Source organism: Anolis carolinensis, chromosome 2 (assembly GCF_035594765.1).
Source record: "Anolis carolinensis isolate JA03-04 chromosome 2, rAnoCar3.1.pri, whole genome shotgun sequence".
NCBI classification, from domain to species: Eukaryota; Metazoa; Chordata; class Lepidosauria; order Squamata; family Dactyloidae; genus Anolis; species Anolis carolinensis.
In genome coordinates this window covers 53,103,285-53,122,937 of record NC_085842.1, presented here as the reverse complement: position 1 = coordinate 53,122,937, position 19,653 = coordinate 53,103,285, and the positions used below count along the sequence as shown (strand labels likewise).

The 19,653-nt window shown below is 36.4% G+C and overlaps 1 protein-coding gene across 2 annotated transcripts in view; it reads left to right on the top strand.

Moving 5' to 3' along the window:
- The window catches only part of crbn (cereblon), a 31,828-nt gene extending 12,920 nt beyond the window's left edge, over positions 1-18,908 (top strand). The window contains exons 2-11 of one of the 2 annotated variants that reach the window (XM_003217814.4): positions 454-566; positions 1,384-1,586; positions 2,405-2,554; positions 8,402-8,564; positions 9,819-9,881; positions 11,369-11,453; positions 13,302-13,417; positions 13,558-13,622; positions 14,599-14,730; positions 16,021-18,908. In XM_003217814.4, the coding sequence (XP_003217862.1) occupies positions 454-566; positions 1,384-1,586; positions 2,405-2,554; positions 8,402-8,564; positions 9,819-9,881; positions 11,369-11,453; positions 13,302-13,417; positions 13,558-13,622; positions 14,599-14,730; positions 16,021-16,204 (1,274 nt within the window). In that variant the 3' untranslated portion in view covers positions 16,205-18,908. The remainder of the gene's footprint in view (positions 1-453; positions 567-1,383; positions 1,587-2,404; positions 2,555-8,401; positions 8,565-9,818; positions 9,882-11,368; positions 11,454-13,301; positions 13,418-13,557; positions 13,623-14,598; positions 14,731-16,020) is intronic. The other variant, XM_008105344.3, reaches the window with a different exon arrangement.
- The last annotated feature ends 745 nt before the right edge of the window (positions 18,909-19,653 follow it).

Here is a 19,653-nt window from a genome sequence, read left to right as displayed (position 1 = left end):
TGTACTCAGAACAAATTCTTGGGCCCTGAAATGGTTTATGGTGTTTTTCACATCCTTTTTTGCCATAGATTTAATGAAAAGTTGACCAGCATACCCATTAAGTGCCAATTTCTACTCAAAATAACTTCACAGATAGAAAGCTTTAAAGTTAATGTAGGCGTTCACACCCTACTAGCAAAGGTGTGATATACACTCATCTACCCTTTCTTTGCCAGCTTTTCAGGACTTTGTCTCCTCAGTAAGCTTTTATGACTTAACAGATGCAAAAGAAAAGCAACTATTCAACAAGGAAGTGAATTCAGCAGATTTGGGGGGGGGGGGGGCATCAAAAATTGAAACATCTTGCTTGAATCATCCAAAATTGCCCATCTGCTCATACTGAAATAATTTAATTTCAAGCACTTTTAATTTTTCAAAGATTTTCTTTTTCTTTTCTTTTTTTCTGCTTATTAGCAGAGAGTGAGGAAGAGGATGACATTGGAATGGAAGTCGAAGATCAAGATGGCAAGGAGACTGAAAAGCCAAACACCATTAATTTTGATACAAGTCTTCCAACTTCACACATGGTACATGTACAGTGCTATTCTTTCCAAGATGTTGTTGCTTCTTTTTGTATGAAGTTTGTTCAATGTTGTACATTTAGATGATCTGGGACAAACACAGAAGATCAGTTTTGATAGCACATCAAATCAGAATTTTGAAGGAACCTGGTTTATCATTCTTATTTTAACATTCAGTTCGTCTGGCTTCCCTTGCATCATCGTGTGTGCAAAGTGTGAGTGAGATGCTACCCTCTGTTTGTCGATAGCTTTGTAGAAGATCTCTAGAACAACTGCTTCTCAAGCTCCAAATCATCATGCAGGCAGCATGTGAATTCAGTTGACAGCCTTTATATAAAGAGGTCTAGAAACATAATTGTCTCAAAGCACACTGCAAGTTAAATTAACAAACAAAATACTTGCACACTGGCTAGCAAAGCATTATCCATTAAATACTCTGAATATATTCAAATAATTGCAAACAACTGGAATTAAAACCAAGTGGTTGGATCAAAAAGGCAACGGCAATACTGCAATTTTGTCTATTTAAAGTGTTTTACTTTTTGTATATGACATGGCTTTTTCAGCTCATGCTAGGGAATCTAGTAATATTGTTCAGCATTTTGCAGAACTATGAGAGCTGTAACATAACAGACCCACTATTGGATGGTGTATTCCTTTTGACTAGCGGTCTTGTAAACATGGAAACTGCTAATGCCTATTCTTGGTTCTTGGGATCTAGCCTATGCTTTCCAGATCTATTGTCTTAATTTTTGCATTTATAAATTGTGAGCCAGTTGAATACTTTTTCCACTGAAATGTCACTTTTTTAAATTTTGGAAAGTACTTAGGATCAGATATGGAAGAATTTCATGGAAGAACTGTCCATGACGATGATAGTTGTCAAACAATTCCAGTCTTACCCCACGTGATGGTTATGTTGATTCCTGGACAAACCCTGCCTCTTCAGCTCTTCAGTCCCCAAGAGGTTAGCATGGTGAGGAACTTAATACAGAAAGACAGAACCTTTGCTGTTCTTGCATACAGGTAAATACTTTAAGTGGATGTGTAGTTCTGTGGGATTCTTTAGTTACAGTAGAATTCAGGAGACTAGCATTGCATTGATTCATGGCACAAAACTGTGTGCTACCAGAGAAGGAGTTGTCCTACTTAGTTAAATATCAAGCAGTGGTTTAAACAGTGAGGCTGGATGGATCAAACATTGAAAACAGTGAAATAAATAAGAAAGCTGCTGTTTTAGACAGCTATTGCTTGATCACAGAAGCATCTGAACCTGTCTTGAGATAGGTTTTTCGGGTTGTATTCAACATAGTTTGTCATTACATTTCAAGTAAATAGAACATCATGGCACATAACATTCTATGCTCTGTGTTTAAATCATATGTTTTGACACACTGTTTGTATTTATACCATACAGGACCTAGAATGCCTTAATCATTGCAACTTACATTTCTTTTCAAGTTGTAATATTGAGTGCAGTTGTTACTCCATATCCATGGATCCTACCTCCCTGGATTCTACCACCCACAGCTTGAAATAGTTAATTTTAAAATTCCAAAGGACAAACTTTGATTATGTTATTTGGTTTAAAGTTTGCCATTGTGTATAGTGGGACTTGAGGATTTGCAGATTATGGTTGGACCTGTTTTGATTGCTGTGGGGGGGGGGCAGGGCGGTGTTCTGGAACCAATACCAAAAGTCCACTTGATTATATAACTGATTTTGTGGCATAGAAAAAATAAAGGTGAAGCCTAAGGAGAGTTGATGGGCTATTAATGTCAGTATATAATTTGAAAATGAGTTGTGACACAACACTTTTTGAAGGGTTCTGCTTTTTCCTGTAGCAATATACTTGAAAGGGAAGCGCATTTTGGAACAACAGCTGAAATTTATGCCTACAGAGAAGAACAGGAATATGGAATTGAAACAGTCAAAGTAAAAGCAGTGGGAAGACAAAGGTTTAAAGTACTTGAAATACGCACTCAAGCAGATGGGTAAGTGCATGAGAAATATATGCTGTTGTTGAACATAATCTGTTAACAACCAGTAGATTTTTTATTTTGTTCTCAGTATGAAACTATCAATTGTAACTTGTTTTAATTGCCTTTTGCAAGGTGGTGTTTCAGCAATACAGGGTCACTGAACTTGTCATGTGCAATTATTTTGTTTGCTACCTCAGCTAACACAAATACAAATTAATAAAGGTATTTAGTTATAATCAAATGCTATTTTTTCATATTGTGTTTCTCTGCAGCTGATTAGCCCAGGCTCTGGTTGGTATTTGGTAGATTGCCAAAGATTTCTTACTCCCAATTGTTTAATACAGTTTCGAGCACATTTCAGGCTTCCCAGAAATGTTACTAGAGCCTCAAGGTCGACCAAAGTCAAGGAAGTGCAAAATAGTGGCTGAGAGCAGGCAAAGCCTTAGAATTAAGAACATGGTGCCTATGTTCATGTGAATTGGTCCATAATATGTAGGGATATCTAAATGAATGCAAATCTCTAAAAGTATACATTATATCTGAGCCAAAGGGATGCATTAATTTTCTTCTACAGCAGTTTTATGAACTGAATTTCTACTTTTACTAGAACTAATGATGCGTTTTGCATGAGAGATTTTATTTGGGGGAAAGTTAAAATTGATTTATTCTATATCCCTTTCCAGGCACCAGAGACCTAGAAAAAGATGAACAATAATAAAACATTTATATTAAATATCTAATATTTGAGACATGTACTTGGAAAATATGATGCATAGTAACAATATTTAGCTAATGTAGAAGTAAGATTAAAAACTATCTTCACATTTAATATAACAAGATTCTGGAGGGGGAGGGAGTACATGCAATTATGAGATTAATAACTGTAACCCTTGGCTCAGCTCACTCCTAGAGTAGAAGGATAGAGCCTTCTTTGTTTCTCATTATAAGACATTACGTTTTATTTGATTGTTTTTGGAATCGTTATATTTAATAGTTGGAAAAGGTCACATCTCTTCAATGAACAGCCATCTTCACTCTCATTGTGGTTGTTGTGTGCCACAGCCATTCTCAGAAGTAAATAAGAGGCTATATGCTACAAGTGCCTACTCAGTTGAAGGAATAGTTTTAGTCACCAGTCCAGAGCAAGGTTAAGGATGCTTCACTGAGTGTGTGATTGCAGACTAATTTGATCACATTTCTTATGTCAGGTTGCTTTCCCCTCTCTGCGAAATGACCCTGAACTTATCTACGGGTCATATCAAAATCTTTAATTTTGGCCCCAAAATCTGCCCTTGACTTATACATGTGTATAGATAGTTATGCAATATCAGGGTTGTATAGTTGTCTTTGACATTATAAGTATGTTTCCTCTGACTCCCACAAGCTAAACACTTGGCCTGAAGGAGGCAACTGAATATCAAAACTAGGCTTTGATGGGGAGGATGGAAGAAACCGATGTGACTGAAGAACATATAATTTTATTCAAGAGTGAAGTGGTTTTTTGTGGCAAAATTACTTCTTTTAAAGCCACTATTCCTATCTCTGGCAAACAGCTTTAAGAATTAAAGTATTTAGGAACTCTGTAGAGTATGTTTTTGTTTGTTTGAGACTGACCTATAAAAGCAAAGTATAAAAACACCTTGAAAACTTTGGAGGCTTAACTGTGGCATAACATGCACAATTACAATGTAGTTAAGGGTTTTAAAAAAATAAAATTGGCTGTCATATTGATAAGTAAATCTTGAGGAACCGAATGTTCAGTTGTAAATGTGGATATCTTTTTTTTAAAGGTTTGGCTTAACTTTATCTTGAATATTTTCTTAGACTTGATCTAATTGCATTAAAAGTCAGAATTTTGAAGTTTTCTTCATTTTAACTTTTAGTATTTGTATTTATTTTTAATAACTTCTCAGTATGTTTGTATTTTTCATACCACAGTACTTGGAGTTAAAACACATTCCTATGCATAAATGTGTTTGAGTAGGAATTTTGTAGGACTTGAAATGGCCCTGGATGTTTAAGATGTGCTTAAGTTCCCAGGAAATATTAAATGGATATGAATGAAACTATCTCTGGGGACAAGTGTCCTAAAGTCAACATTAGCTTTTAGTCCCTTTTTGCAGATCCCAGAAAGAGAGACAGCTCTTGCTGGGATAACTGCTGTAAGTAAGAAATCCCTGTGCTGTTTTTAGGAGGTGTTGGAAATTGAGAAAGAACCCATCTACTCAGGCCAAATGAGGCATGGTGGTGGGAAATGGACTCTGGAGCATCCACATGATGCACAGGGCTCATTCACCCCAATGCCCTGCATTAAATGTCCTGCATTTTAAGAAGTTGGGGATGCTCTGGAGTACCAGAGTGATTGGAGAAGGAAGGAGTAAAAGGAGGGGCAGTTGCTCCTCTTTCTCATATTGCTCTGGAGCTCCAGTTAATATCATCAATGATCACCAGCAGTTTCATGCCCAGTGTGCTTTTCATCAAATGACCTAATCTGGAGGTGGAATTGTATCAGCCAGTTCTGGATGGGATTACTCCTCCTGAAAGACTGTGTTCACAGCTTGGGAGTGCTCCTACATCCTTCTCTTCAAATGTCAGCCCAAGTAGATGCAACGGTCAGGAGTGCTTACTATCAGCTTTGGCTGATACGCCATTGTCCCCCTTCCTAGATTTGGAGAACCTGAAGATGGTAGTGCATGCACTGGTAACTTCAAAGTTGGACTTCTGCAACACACTCTGCATTGAGCTACCTCTGTACCAAGTTCAGAAACTCCAATATATGATATTAAAGTCCAAAGTTATAATCCACTTCACCGAAACACACACTATTTGGCAAGCAATAGTGTGAGGAACTGTCCATAGTCTTTGAGGCTTAAAGTAAATCCGAAGGAAACTGGAAAACAAGGCTTGAGACTGGGAAGCAAGGTCCGTGGTTTAAAACGCAAGGGAAGGCAAGACTTGAAACTTGGCAAGATCAAACTGGAAACAAGGCAAACATGAATCTAGAACTGGGTCCATAGAAGTCCACGGTACAAGGCAGGGCAGGAAACTTGATCTGGGAACTGGGAACTGGAGTACGAAGTCTACACACGATTTCACTCCTCAAGCCGACGAATTGACTCCGCAAGGATTCCTTTGCGGGCAAACACCTATATAGGATCTTGTTTTCCCGCCAAGGAACACTTTCTCTGGGGAACAAGAAACGAAACCTATACTGTGTCCAGATGCATGACTCCTTAAACTTTCCCAAGGGAAACAGACTTAATCATCTAATTGTCTGGCAGCTATCCTGGCGCTCCGGCGAGTCGCCTCCCGAGCGCTTCTCTCTTGATTATAATAAAGCCGGCGAGAAAATGGGGGAGATTTCTGCTCAAGGCTTGTTTGGCTGACTTCTTGTGGGCAAACATCTTGCAGCTGCAAGGGCTCCAAATCAGGCAGAAACGGTGGGAAACCCAAGTTTTCCTCTTCATCTGTCACAACAGTACTAGGAACAGGACTACATGGCCCATGAGTCATCACACCTGATATTTTGGTTTTTTGCTTCTCAGTCAACACGACTGAAGAGCTTGTTTTATACATGTGGAGCCAATTTGGATTCAGAGCATCAACATGGCTGTCTTATTCATGGATAAGTTAGTCACAGTCATAATTTTAACTGTGTACAAATAGATCAGTCCAGCACAACCTGCAGCCCTCCAGCTGTTTTGGCCTCCAGCTCTCAGAATTCCTGGACATTGGACAAGCTGGTGAGGGTGACTGGGAGTTGGAGGTCAAACAGCTGGAGGGCTGCAGGTTGTGCAGGCCTGAATTAAATGCTAATAAAGTGCAGTTTGAAGAGATACGCACATCGTATTCTTTAGCGCATAGCTGATTATCCTGCAGGCCTATTGTTGTCAGACTGCAACTGTCTTGGCTATGATGGGATGTGCAGTCTAAATGATAACTTGGAGGCCTGTATAATTTTCACCCTGCTTGCTTTCACGAAGGGCTTTTCAATACAGAACTACATTACAACCCTTGTATCCATGGAACTGCTATATGCAGTTTCCCTTAACCCCATTTGAAAAAAACCATGTTCTGTCTAGGTCTATATAAATTTTATTATATGCTTGGGCCAAAGCTCCTTCATTTCAATGGGGTTTGCTGTTACCTGCACTCAAAGCCTGGAAACATCTTTCCTGCCAGGTATGGGGATCATACTGTATCGTAAGGTATTTCTCCATAGCTTTTGAATATTTGCTATAGAAGCTCTTGGAGATTATTGTGTCTGTGTTTGTTTTGTTTTTTTAAAAGAATAGCCTAAAACTGTTTTTTTTTTAATCAATATAATTGCATGAAAAGGAAACTTTGGTGTATGGTGTCTTGTCTTTTTGTAGAATGAGATGTAGAACAGTCTTAAATCCTTGAGTTAAAGTAAAATCTTGAATGTAGATATCTGAACACAAGATGGCAGCACAAATTAATAACAGTAGTAGCTGCATATGCTTTTAAAATCTTTTTTTTAAAAAACATAGATCACATTGTTCTGTGGTTATTCGTGATATCTTTAATCAGACCACAGTGAGGATTCCCAGGAAAAATTATTAATTGAGAGGAAAATTTTTGTCTAAACCCAACTATGGTTCAATTTGGTGTTTTTCAAAATACAAAGAGTTTTCGTTTTAGTTCTGGAATTGGAGGGTTTTAGAATATAAATTTTTATTGTTAAGGAAATTGTTACCTTTGTTTTTTGAAAAGAAATGCATTTTATGAAATCTACAAAGCTAAGGAGAATAAAAGAAATCTAGTATCACACCATTAATACCAACTGCTTTATATTTCAGCATGGGCTTTTCTGGATAATTCATTCTTCTTCTTCAGAGGCAGTGTAGAGTGATTTTAAAGCCTCAGGTTATTTAGACTTAAAAGGTGTGGCTAGAATTTATCGTTCTATGGCAATATTTCCTTTTTTTATGCTGCAAAAGGTTAACACGGTTACATCTTTGAAAATTTTTGAAGCTGTTAATGTGTGTCTTGTTTTCAGTTCTGATTAATCATTTTTGTATTGTTTTTCCTTTTAAGCATTCAACTTTAAATTGCACACTTTTAAGACCTTGTAGAAACAATTTAAATGTGTGCCTCTAAAATCAGTCTATAAATCTTGGAGGAAAGCAAAATGCTAAATTAATTAAAAGCAAATTAAACAAGAAACAATTGAAATCCTCCCCAAGTGCTCTGGGGAGATGGGGCAGGATATAAATAAACTTTATTATTATTACTGAAATCATTATAATTGTCAGGATCATTAAAGTCACCACACTAACCATCAGGAGAGTTTAAAATGTGTCCTTGCATCCTTAATAAAAGCAATTAGCACCTGTGTTTGTTTTATGCCACTTTCAATTTTATACTTGGACTAATAACATAACTTTACTTGGTTTACCTATACCGCCTTTTAGCTAAATTTCCTATTTTGTAGCTGAATATTGCCTGTGGAATATTTACTACCAAAAATAACCGGATAAAGAAAGTTTTGAAGTTAATTTCTGTGATGGTGAAAGTTTTGCTTAAGCTTTACAAACCATTAGTTGACTTTAATATATTTCCCATTTTAGAAGAGCAAACTCACATGCAATTTGTGGCTAACTAAAGCATGACCACAGAATTTCTGTGGGGAAACAACACAATAGGGGTGCTATTTGTAAGATGAAATATAGAGATTTTGAAAATCTGCTGAAATAGCTTTAAACACTGTATGTAGTGTTCTTTTCAGAGGTCTTATTTAGGTTGCTAAAAGCAATGGATGAGAGAGACGTATTTTCGGACTCCACAGAAACCAAAAGATGGCAATTTTCTCACTTATATGCCATCTTTTTTTATCAGAATCCAGCAGGCAAAAGTGCAAATCCTTCCAGAGCGAGTGCTGCCTTCCACAATGTCAGCGGTGCAGCTGGAGTCTCACAGTAGATGCCACCTTTTTCCTTCTTCCAAGCCGGCAGCATGGCAAGATCAACAAATACATCAATGGCGGCAGAAATATCAAAAGGTCAGAAGCTAATTGTATTTTCTTTTTTAGAAATTTTGGATATGACATTTCAAAAATCAATATAAATCCCATCTGTATGTCTCTTTTTAAAGGAAGGCATGTGAAACAGGACGGTGCCTGTCAAAGCCCTTGCTGTTGCTGCAGATTGTTTGCGTTGCTTATCAGTTTGGCACAGTGGGCAGCTACGCAGTTTATACTAGATAAGTCACAGCTGATTCTAATTAGCTACTATTTTCAAAGGAGAAGGTCTTTGTATAAATATGAGAAGGAAGAAAGAAGAGAGCAAGACTAAGTTGAGAGGAAAAAGTGAAAATTGTGTAAATAAACATCCTGGGGGTCCTGACTTCATATCACCATGAAGACAGGTATAATCATTGGAGAAATGCAGAAATAATCCTGAGTCTCTTCTGTAACATATAGTAAACAGGGGAAATGTTTGGGTAAACTTAGGGAAAGCATACCCCCCCCCCCCAAAAAAAAAATCTAATGTTACTGATGATGTGAATAGATAATAGTTAGGGCTGAAGGTTAATGGATTAAATTATCCTGGAAAATTACATGCCAGAATGTGAAGAGGAGCATCCCATAAACAGGGGTTTTTTTTAAATTTCAGGGTGGTTTTTTTTTGTAATACTTGTATTTGCGTATATGTGTATAATGTGATATTTTGGAAATGGGACCCAAATCTAAACACATGTGTCATATGCACCTTTTACACATCGCCTGAACATAAAAGAAAACAATTAAGAAAGTGAAGGTGTCACTATCTCAGCCACCCACGTTGAGATTTTGAACTATTTTGGATTTTTAAATTCTGGATAAGGGATGCCTTACATGTATTACAGATTCACGGGCCTCCAGTGAATAAATAGTGTTTTAAATTTATTTTTGGGTGCTGAATTTCAAAAACACAGTAAGAATGTCTCTTTGTGAGACTTTTTGTGTCCTACGCTATGGGAAAAGAGGCATATAATTGAAAGAAATGTATTAATAAATAAATGGTAGTTAATATGTTGTCGAAGGCTTTCATGGCTGGAATCACTGGGTTGTGCATTTTCCAGGCTGTATGGCCATGTTCCAGAAGCATTTGCCCACATATATGGCAGACAGCCTCTGAGGATGCCTGCCATAGATGTGGGTGAGAAGTCAGAAGAGAATGCTTCTGGAACATGGCCATACAGCCCAGAAAATACACAACAACCATGGTTGTTACTTCTTTTTCACATTTTTTTGTAAAAATTTTTTGTGTTACAGCGCAAATTCCACTGTGCTAGTTTGACTTCATGGCCATCTTGGCTGTATTCATTATATGATGCTGTAAGTATTAACGAGGTTTCGTAATGATTTCTGTACCTTATTGCCATAGGTTAGATAAGAAATTAGGTTTTAAAATAAGTGTCTATATGTATATTTCTCTGATCATGACTCTTACAAAATCAGTAAGTATTTTGGAGACAAATAGAATATGCACTTATGTGTCTCTCTCTCTTACGAACATAATCTCACTGTGAACTGATTAGTAGGGATACAAATACTTGTTACAAGGGGAGCACACCCAGAAGTGATTCAAGTACCCTGGAAACGATGTATTGAAAGTACACTGCTAGACATGGACAACTATAAACTTATACAGTAGAGTCTCGCTTATCCAACATAAACGGGCCAGCAGAACGTTGGATAAGCGAAAATGTTGGATAGTAAGGAGGGATTAAGGAAAAACCTATTAAACGTCAAATTACATTATGATTTTACAAATTAAGCACCAAAACATCATGTTTTCCAACAAATCAAAAGAAAAAGCAGTTCAGTACCTGGTAACATTATGTAGTAATTACTATATTTAATAATTTAGCACCAAAATGTTGCAATGTATTGTTAACGTTGACTACAAAAACACTTGACTACTAAAAAATTGACTACAAATAAAGATAGAATTGCATAAAATGATCTTACATTAACAACATTGTTGGAAGTTAAATCTGTAAAAAGTTCAGTCCTTGTTATCTAGAGAAACAGCTGTGGATTTGGGCAGGAGGCAGAACTGCGTTGGATAATACAGAACGTTGGATACGCGAAGGTTGGATAAGCAAGACTCGACTGTAGTACCTTTCTAATAGAACAGAATTTGGCACTTCACCAACTACTTCTATGCATACATGTTTTGTACAAGTCCATAATAACATATACTAATAAAACTTTATTTTTATCCTGTCCCATCTCCCCGCTGAAGACGGGACAGCTCACAACAAAAATGATGCCAGACATACATAATGAATACCCAAGTCATATAACACAAGTAAAGATAAACAAGATCTTAGGCAGCAAATGTCTGGCTTATTTCATGATAGAAGTGGGGAAGTCTTTTCTGGATCTAATACAGCCCAGGAGAGCCATAAACACCTGCTGGAGGGTTCTTTGGGGGGAAGTTGGAAGGGGATTGCATGTGGTCCACCAATTGCACTTTTTCTACATCCTTGTTATAGAGGAACTAAGATGTTTATGTCTCCTTCTGTATGCCATTGACAGAATGGAGGAGTAGCACACATGGCCCCATTACTGTCTTTTCATGTTCTTTCAGTATTTGGAGAGAGTCTGAATCATCCTGATTTTTTGGTTGCCCATTAATGAGATAGCACTAACTTATATTTGTGCAATGTGTAATTGGTGCATGTTTGTTCATTACCCTTTAAATTTAATGAAATGTAACTGCTAATGATGTAGCAAGATATCATTCATTTTCTTTTTAGAAAAGAATAAGAAATAGAAATTTTTACATTTTAATTAGGTTTTTCTTCTAACACAAGGAAACCTTGATGGAACGAATCAAGCTGCAACTGCACGAATGGGATGAAAATCTTAAAGATGACTCACTCCCAGCAAATCCTATAGGTATTTTAATAAATTGAATTTATTCACTGTAAAAGATGTTCAGACCTATGAAACATTCGGGCAGCAAATGGTTTGGAGAACTGTAGGGGGCCAGGAAGACATCATACCAACCTGTCTTCTGTGTCATCGGTTGGGAGCCCCTCCCATCAAGGAATAACTGCCACTCTGAGGCCAGAGTAAAGAAGGAGGGGGCCAGGAAGACATCATACCAACCTGTCTCCTGTGTCATTGGTTGGGAGCCCCTCCCATCAAGGAATAACTGCCACTCTGAGGCCAGAGTGAAGAAGGAGGGGGCCAGGAAGACATCATACCAACCTGTCTCCTGTGTCATCGATTGGGAGCCCCTCCCCCCAAGGAATAACTGCCACTCTGAGGCCAGAAAAGGGGGGGGGGCAGGAAGACATCATACCAACCTGAGAGCCAGGAAGATAGTTCCATCTTGTCTCCTGTGCCATAGCAACATGCTATGCTAATTTTATATACATGTCCCCTGATGGGTGAGAAGGGCCGGGTAGAAGTGATGTTTTTATATATATATATAAATATATATATATATATATATATATATATTTTATATATATATAAAAAAATAATGTATAAATATATAATATTGATAATATTATAATGGAATACAATATTACACTACTAATTATACAATATAATATTTATATTACCATATAATGATATAGTACAATATAGTAATTTAATGCTTATATTGTGCTATGCTAGTAATACATTGTTTGATTTGTAAGCCGTTCTGAGTCCCCTTCGGGGTGAGAAGAGCGGGATATAAATGTAGTAAATAAATAAATAAATAGGTGACCCATATGTGCATGCTCCTATATTACATCTTCAACCCTTGAACCCCATACATGCTTTCTCTTCTATACCTCACTTAAAAACACATCATTGCCTTTCCACAGTTTGACATCAGAACCAGCAAACTCTGGTTTGAGTTAATCCTAATGCTATATATGGATTGTCAATCAAGATCAAACAATTAGGAAAACTGAAATATGTGGTATCTGAAGATAGCTAATACTATAATATATTGATTACCTTTCATAGTATGCCCCTGGGCTCAATTTTCCTTTAAAATGGCAAGACACTTGAAATGACTTGTACAGGCAGTCCCCAAGTTACTATTCATAGTAAAGAAATAAGAATTATTATTATATAAGAAGAGGAGTCAATTCGTGTATTTGGAGTCTACTACTTCCCAGTAAAGAACAATTTTTGTTTACAAGAAGAGGAGTCAATTATCTTTCAAGAGAAAAATATTTTTTTTTACTTTGAATGTAACAGTCCTTTGTTTTGCTGTATAGCAATGCTTTTTTGTTTTTGTATTCATATTGATGCATTGAACTTAATATAGGTTCTGTATTATAACAGTGAATACTTGTCTTCGTAGTTCCAGGGAATCCAGTTTCTTTTATTATTCTCATGTGGCATCCCCATACCAGCAGATATCAGATGGAAAATTTCTGTGACACTGCAAATCCTCGTGAAGGAAAAGCTAACAACAACTCATTTGCTGGATTTTTGCATGATCTTTATTTCTCCTTGTCCTAATTTCATATTTGGGTAATGTAGCCTGGGATAGATGTCTAAAAATAGCAGTGTTGTCATCTTGACAAAGTTGTAAGATTATCCTAAAGTGATAGGTAGGAAATCCACAATGGGCACACGAAGAGCGAGGGCCTCCTTCCTTCCTTCCTTCTTTCCTTCCTTCCATTGATAGCCACCACCTCTAACTTGGTCATTGTTTGCCTTCTTTCTTTTTCTCTCTCTTTCTGCCTGTCCCCTTCATGTCCCCTTTCAGTGTTAAAATAAAATTCTCCTTCTCAGATTTTTCATACAGGGTTGCTGCTTGTTTGCCCATTGATGATGTACTACGAATTCAACTGCTTAAAATTGGTAGTGCTGTTCAGCGACTGCGATGTGAACTAGATATCATGAACAAAGTGAGTATGTTGAACTTGACTAAAGCTTGCAATTCGATCATAACTAATGGAGTAATTTTCATTGAATGCTATGTGTATTTGCTGTTGTGCTAACCCAAAGAGAATTGGGTTTTTTTCTCACTGACATTTCCTTTATGCAGTGTACATCCCTCTGCTGTAAGCATTGTCAGGATACCGAAATAACAACTAAAAATGAAATATTCAGGTGAGCTTTTAATGGTTTTATTCTGTTATCTTTTGAGGATAAAATGGAGGTTTGTGTGGAATAAAGATGGAAAACAAATGAAATCATATTGTCCATCTTTTTTGTTACTAAGCAACAGTTCTGACAGTTATACTCTTCAATAAGTTATTGGATGAAAACTGACATTTTAGCAAGGAGAACAAAACGCAAACAAATTTGCATGTGTTGCGCCTGCGTGTCAGGTCCACAAAATATATTTTATTTCATAGATATATTTGTGCGTGTGTAAACAGACCTATATATAAGCACACAGACATATATTAGCACATTTATTACTGCACATGTTTCACATTTGTAGATATGAAAACTGTAGTATCTACTTATATTCTCTTAAAATTAGTGTTCTATTTTTAGTTGAAGCTTTTGCTGACATGTAATAACAGAAGGCAATTAACCTTGGATGTAGCTGTTTAGTAGTGTGGGGCTGCAGATGGTAATATGGGGCTGGAAAGATTTGTTTGAAATACCAGCTTGTGGTCTCTGATAGTCCAGTCTCCTCTTAGTGTTTACCCCATATCTGGAAGTTCCCACGTGTTTCTAAGATTGTATTACAACCATGATCATATCAAAGTTCGTAGCAGTGACTGTGTTCATCATCCTATTCTGTACTGCTGCTTTAGTCTACCCTCCCATGAAGACGATAGAAACTGTGCCAGGTTGCCGGTTGATATTATTAATCACTGTTACAATATTGCTGTTTTATACTGTATTGCTTTTTTATTCTATTTTTATACTGTGAATTGTGTACTGTGTATTTTTTTGTTCATTTTATTTATTTCAATTGTATTAGTGGGCTTTGCCCCATGTGAGCCATCCCGAGTCCCCAAGGGGAGATGGTGGCGGGATATAAAAATAAAATTATTATTATTTTCATTTAAATTAAGATGTAAACACTCATGGGCCTCTCTTCTTCTTCACAACTTTATCTTCATTCCAGCTTGTCCCTGTGTGGACCTATGGCTGCATATGTGAATCCTCATGGATACGTGCATGAGACTCTTACTGTGTACAAAGCCTGCAACCTCAATCTGAATGGCAGATCATCCACAGAGCACAGCTGGTTTCCTGGGTAAAATCAAATTTTGTGTTCTGAACACATGCCATTTCACATATGAACAAATGCCACGTCTTCTTAATACCTGTAGTTCAGATACCAACATGCCAATTTGCAAAGTTGCAACAAATATGTAGGAGTGTCGGGAAGGCCTAAGAAATTCAAGTTAAATCCCAAGGAACCAGGCAGAAGAAAGACATGAACTGCCAAATCAATAAAACTTGTATTCCAGATCTACAGGGTGATTCAAAATGATGGACTCAATTTCAAGGCAGGCAACAAGTTACAAATACACAAAAAGTTACAAATGGCTTAATTGAGTCATCAATTGAGCCATTTTGAGTCAAAAACTGCAAATGGATAATACTTCATTAGATCTTACGTTGTAGGGTCACGATGCTGGGAATGACTGAGGCTAGGGGCTGTTTGTATGCTTAGAGAGGCATCTAGTAGTCATCATTTGAAACTCTGCCCCACCCTTTTAAGGGTTAAGAATTTCATTCATGGGCCATCTGCGGTTGCAGAGCTAGAGCGATTTCAAATCTTGTCCTTTTTAAAAAGAACACACTGTATTTCAAAGCTTTTTAGATTAAAACTTTTCTTAATTTGTATACCTCATGCCTGTTTTTGAGTACTATCCAAATACAGTATCTGTGGAAAATGTCCTCGTTTATTCACATATATTACATGTTGAGTGTCCCTTATCTGAAATGATTGGGATTTTTTTTATTTTTTGGGGGGATTCCTGAATTTGCATATATGTATATACGGGAAATCATGGAGATGGCACCATGGTTATTTTATTTCATATATACCTACATAGTCTGTAGGTAATGTCATACAATATTGTTAATGATATTGTCTGTGAAACAAACTTTTTGTACATTGAAACAGAGGAAAGCAAAAGCACCAGCCATCTCTGTGGACTATTTTGAAGTATTTTTGGATTTCAGAGTTCTTGGCAAGGGATGCTCAACCTGTACCTACAAACACACTGGATTATTGAGTGCTTACTACGTGAAAGCTTTATCCAAATCATCTGTTAACATACTAATTTGTATTCTGAAAGCCACCACTGTAATATTAATTCCTTCAAGCTTGCAGTCTTAGTGTATTGATTTTTTGAAGAGAAATGCAAATGAATTCTCTTACTGAAATATTGCTGTTTTCCTCTATAAAATCTAGTGGTGTTAAGGGACCCTTTTTAATGCAATCTTTCAAATTTACGTAAGCAAGGAAAGAAATTCATAAAATAATATGATGGGTATGTCAATCTAATACTAATGTGGTGTTGTCTGCTTCTAGTTATGCGTGGACTATAGCCCAGTGTAGGATCTGTGGAAGCCACATGGGATGGAAGTTTACTGCAACCAAGAAAGATATGTCACCTCAAAAATTCTGGGGATTGACGCGTTCTGCTCTGCTGCCAAGGATTCCAGAAAAGGATAATGAATACGGTCAAGAAAGATCACTATTACTTTGCCTGTGATCTGCTATCTATCCTTACTTGGGATGAACTAGGAGTTATCAGTGTCTCTTAAGAAATCTGTTGAGTGCTGCATCTGATGTCTGATTATATGAAACATTCAGAATATTTGAGCTTTATGCAGAGAAAAGACTGTTATTTCCAAAGGCCTTGAAATGTTTGATATTTTGAATTGAAACTTTTGGGAGATGAAGACAAAGACTAGCGAAAAACAGTTGTTTTCAGATGACCTGGCAAAGACTGAATCGGGCAGTGCGGATTACGTCTGATGTGATATAATGACAGAAGATGCATACTGTTGTTGAGGACATAAATGTTCAGTAGAAATTAAGACTACATAATTCAATTTGTGTATAATGATAGATATAATCCATTGCCCACTGTTTTAAGATATTTGCCTGTAGACTGTTGTGAATTTATAGGAGTTCCTGTTTTCTAACTGTATGAAATAGCTTACAGATATTAGCGTTTGTTGAAACAAGCCTTAAAAGAAGAGGAGGCCTAAACCTTTTATAGGGGCTGATGTAATGGGGGTAAGACTCCATGGTCTTGCTGTGAGAAACAAGCACCGAAGCCTGCTGCTAGAATAATTATTATATGCAATCCCTTTGTGAAGAATCTCTATAGACCTTTGGTCCTTGTTGATCAGTTTCTGCTCCACTTGGCATATTCTGACTTTTGAACAAATGGAAACATAAGTTATTCATAGACGCCAACAACTCCCCAGTAAATTATGTGATTTTCTTCATTAATAACTTTGCTACTTTCCTTTTAATCATATTGCACTTAATCTTCTGAAATATTATGTACCGTTTGACCTGACTAGACTCCTTGGCAATGCTCAGAATATTTATCGTTAGAAAATAGCAACCATCCTGCCGGGTTCTGTAATTTCCTGTCCTACATTACAGACTATGGTGCAATTATCACCTACTCTTTGAACAGGAACTGTTGCTACTTATTGAAGAGGAATGTTTTTGCCTGAGTTCTAGAAAGGGGTGCCAAAAAAAGCATAAAAGTATCTTTTCCCCATCTTTGTTTTCCCAGAATGCTCTTTGACAAACAAAAAACTGCAAATATCAGACTTCTTTTACATGTATGGGTATATGTATTTTTCAGAGTCCATTTTTCTCACTCTCCATTTGTTCTGAGTAAATTGTAGAAATCTTGTTATATGTGGATAGTTACCTTGTTGAAATAAAAAAAATCATTGCTAAAATGTTTTAGCAATTGTGTAAATACCAGCATATTTACCTACCAAGTGAGAAGTGGCTTTAAAATAACAAATTCCTGACTTTCAAAACACTGCTGTGGCTTTTGTTATTTTGCATTTGAAAGCTTTATTCAGACAGTAATTGGCATTAGATACCGAAGGGGATCTTAGGAACTCTTAATGTGCTAAATAGCCAGGAACAGGTAACCCTCTGATTCAGGATTAGTTTCTTGAAGACTTCTACCTCTGTGGTACTATGTTTTTTTTAATATATATATATATATATATATATATATATATATATATATATTTCTCATCCCACTCACAATTGAATTATCTTCCTTTGATTTGTGTTGTCACTCTGTCTACTGAGCTATGAAAAGCAATACTAGTGGAAACCTCATTTTGAACAGAGTAAGGTGTGAATCCTTTTATTAGAGAGCATTTTGGGTTTCTCTTTTTCCCTCAAAAAGTATCTTTCAGTATAAAATAAAGTTGTGAAAGCACAGAATTGGGGCGGTGGGTTAAAATGGTAATAAACTGATTTGAGATAGAGCGTTCTTTTCCTAATTAAATACAATTTTGTGGCCTCAGTTTTTCAAGGAGCTGGACTCCTCAGACTGCTGATTTGCTATGAGACAAGACTGCATGAGAAGTTAGTATGTGGGTAGTAAGAAATTAATTTTCGGAATGTGGTATATCGTTATAGTATGACTTAATCCGTACATGTTAAAGCTGTATTATTTAAGATCTTATGTGACTTATGTTTCAACTAGCCCCTATGAGTGGTGCTATCTCCTCACCTCTAATGATGGAACAGAACAGATTCTCCTATGTTTTCTTACTCCATCTGTTATTAACCTGCCATAGAGAATAATCCTTTTTCTCTGGCATGATGTCATATGATTGAGAGTATCTTTAATTCCTTTTTTAAAAAAATGCTCAAATATGTAGTCATACCTTTTATATGTGAAGAGCACAATCTGCATGTTAAGACCCATTCCTGACTGCAGTTCATTGAGGTGAGGGGAAGAAGCATTAAACACGACCTTCATTAATTTCATCCATGTTTTGTAAGCTCCCATTTCCAGTAAATGGAGGTTGTATAACACAGTGCTTGATAAGTTGTTCCCAGGATATTTGGCTAGATTTGTTATGCAGTTGCCTCAGAATAAAATAGACTCAATAATGGTCAGTGTGAAACATGTCTATTTTTGTAATGGTGCAAATATGTATAATCAATGCAGAAAGAGCTAAAATACAATTAGGTGAGATTTGCAAGAACTAAAGGTTTCATTTGATGTTGAGTCTTATTTTTCTGTCTGCCCAAGTCTATGTAATGAGTTTGAGATTATCAAACCCTTGCACTGTTCTTTTAAGTAATTACAAAAAGAAATGTATTCTGTTGTACAAATAGCTATTTTGAATCTCAGTTAAGAATTCTTTACGTAAAAGTTATGCTTTATGATTCCTGTATAAAAACTGTTAACACTTCTCGGTGTTGATTCTCTTTTTCTTCTTATATGCTATGAAGTTTTGTTCAGGTATTTGTTTCAGAAGTAAAATACTCAGGAAGTTATGGTGAATGACTTAGCAGTTAAAAAAGAATGAAATACAATTTGCCCCCTGTACCCTCAGATTTTGTATCTATGAAAATATATAATCTGTCAGATTCCAAAAAAAGCAATTGCTGTTTTATGTAATAGATACTATTTTATTATGCCATTGTATATAATGTGACTTGATGATACAAGGATTTTGGTATCCTGGATTCTGGAACCAAACCCCAGTAAATACAAGAACCCAGTGTACTAGAATCAGTGTTTCCATCTTAAGGTTAAATACTATAATATTACATTTTATCAGAGGCATTCTTTAAAACTGTCCTAAAGTTAGTAGAAACATGGCTAGGTGAAATATTTCATTTCAGTGCACATCGAACAATATAAAGTGCTTTTCTTTTGTTTGTCACTATAAGTGTGTTTACATTTGTCTACTAGCTCTAATCCGTAATTCTTTGTGTGCGGGGAGGGGTCTTTGTTCAATACAGTGATTATTTTTATCTGATTGATGTTCAAACTGTTTTGTGTGAGCTGCAGTAAGACAGCATGCTGTTCTTGTAATTGTAATTTGTTTGCCTTTTTAGGGGACAGGAGAAACCTCAGTGTTCAATTGGGAAAATGTTCATTAAAAATAATACACACATATACACTAACTGTATTTCAAAACTGTATTTCTA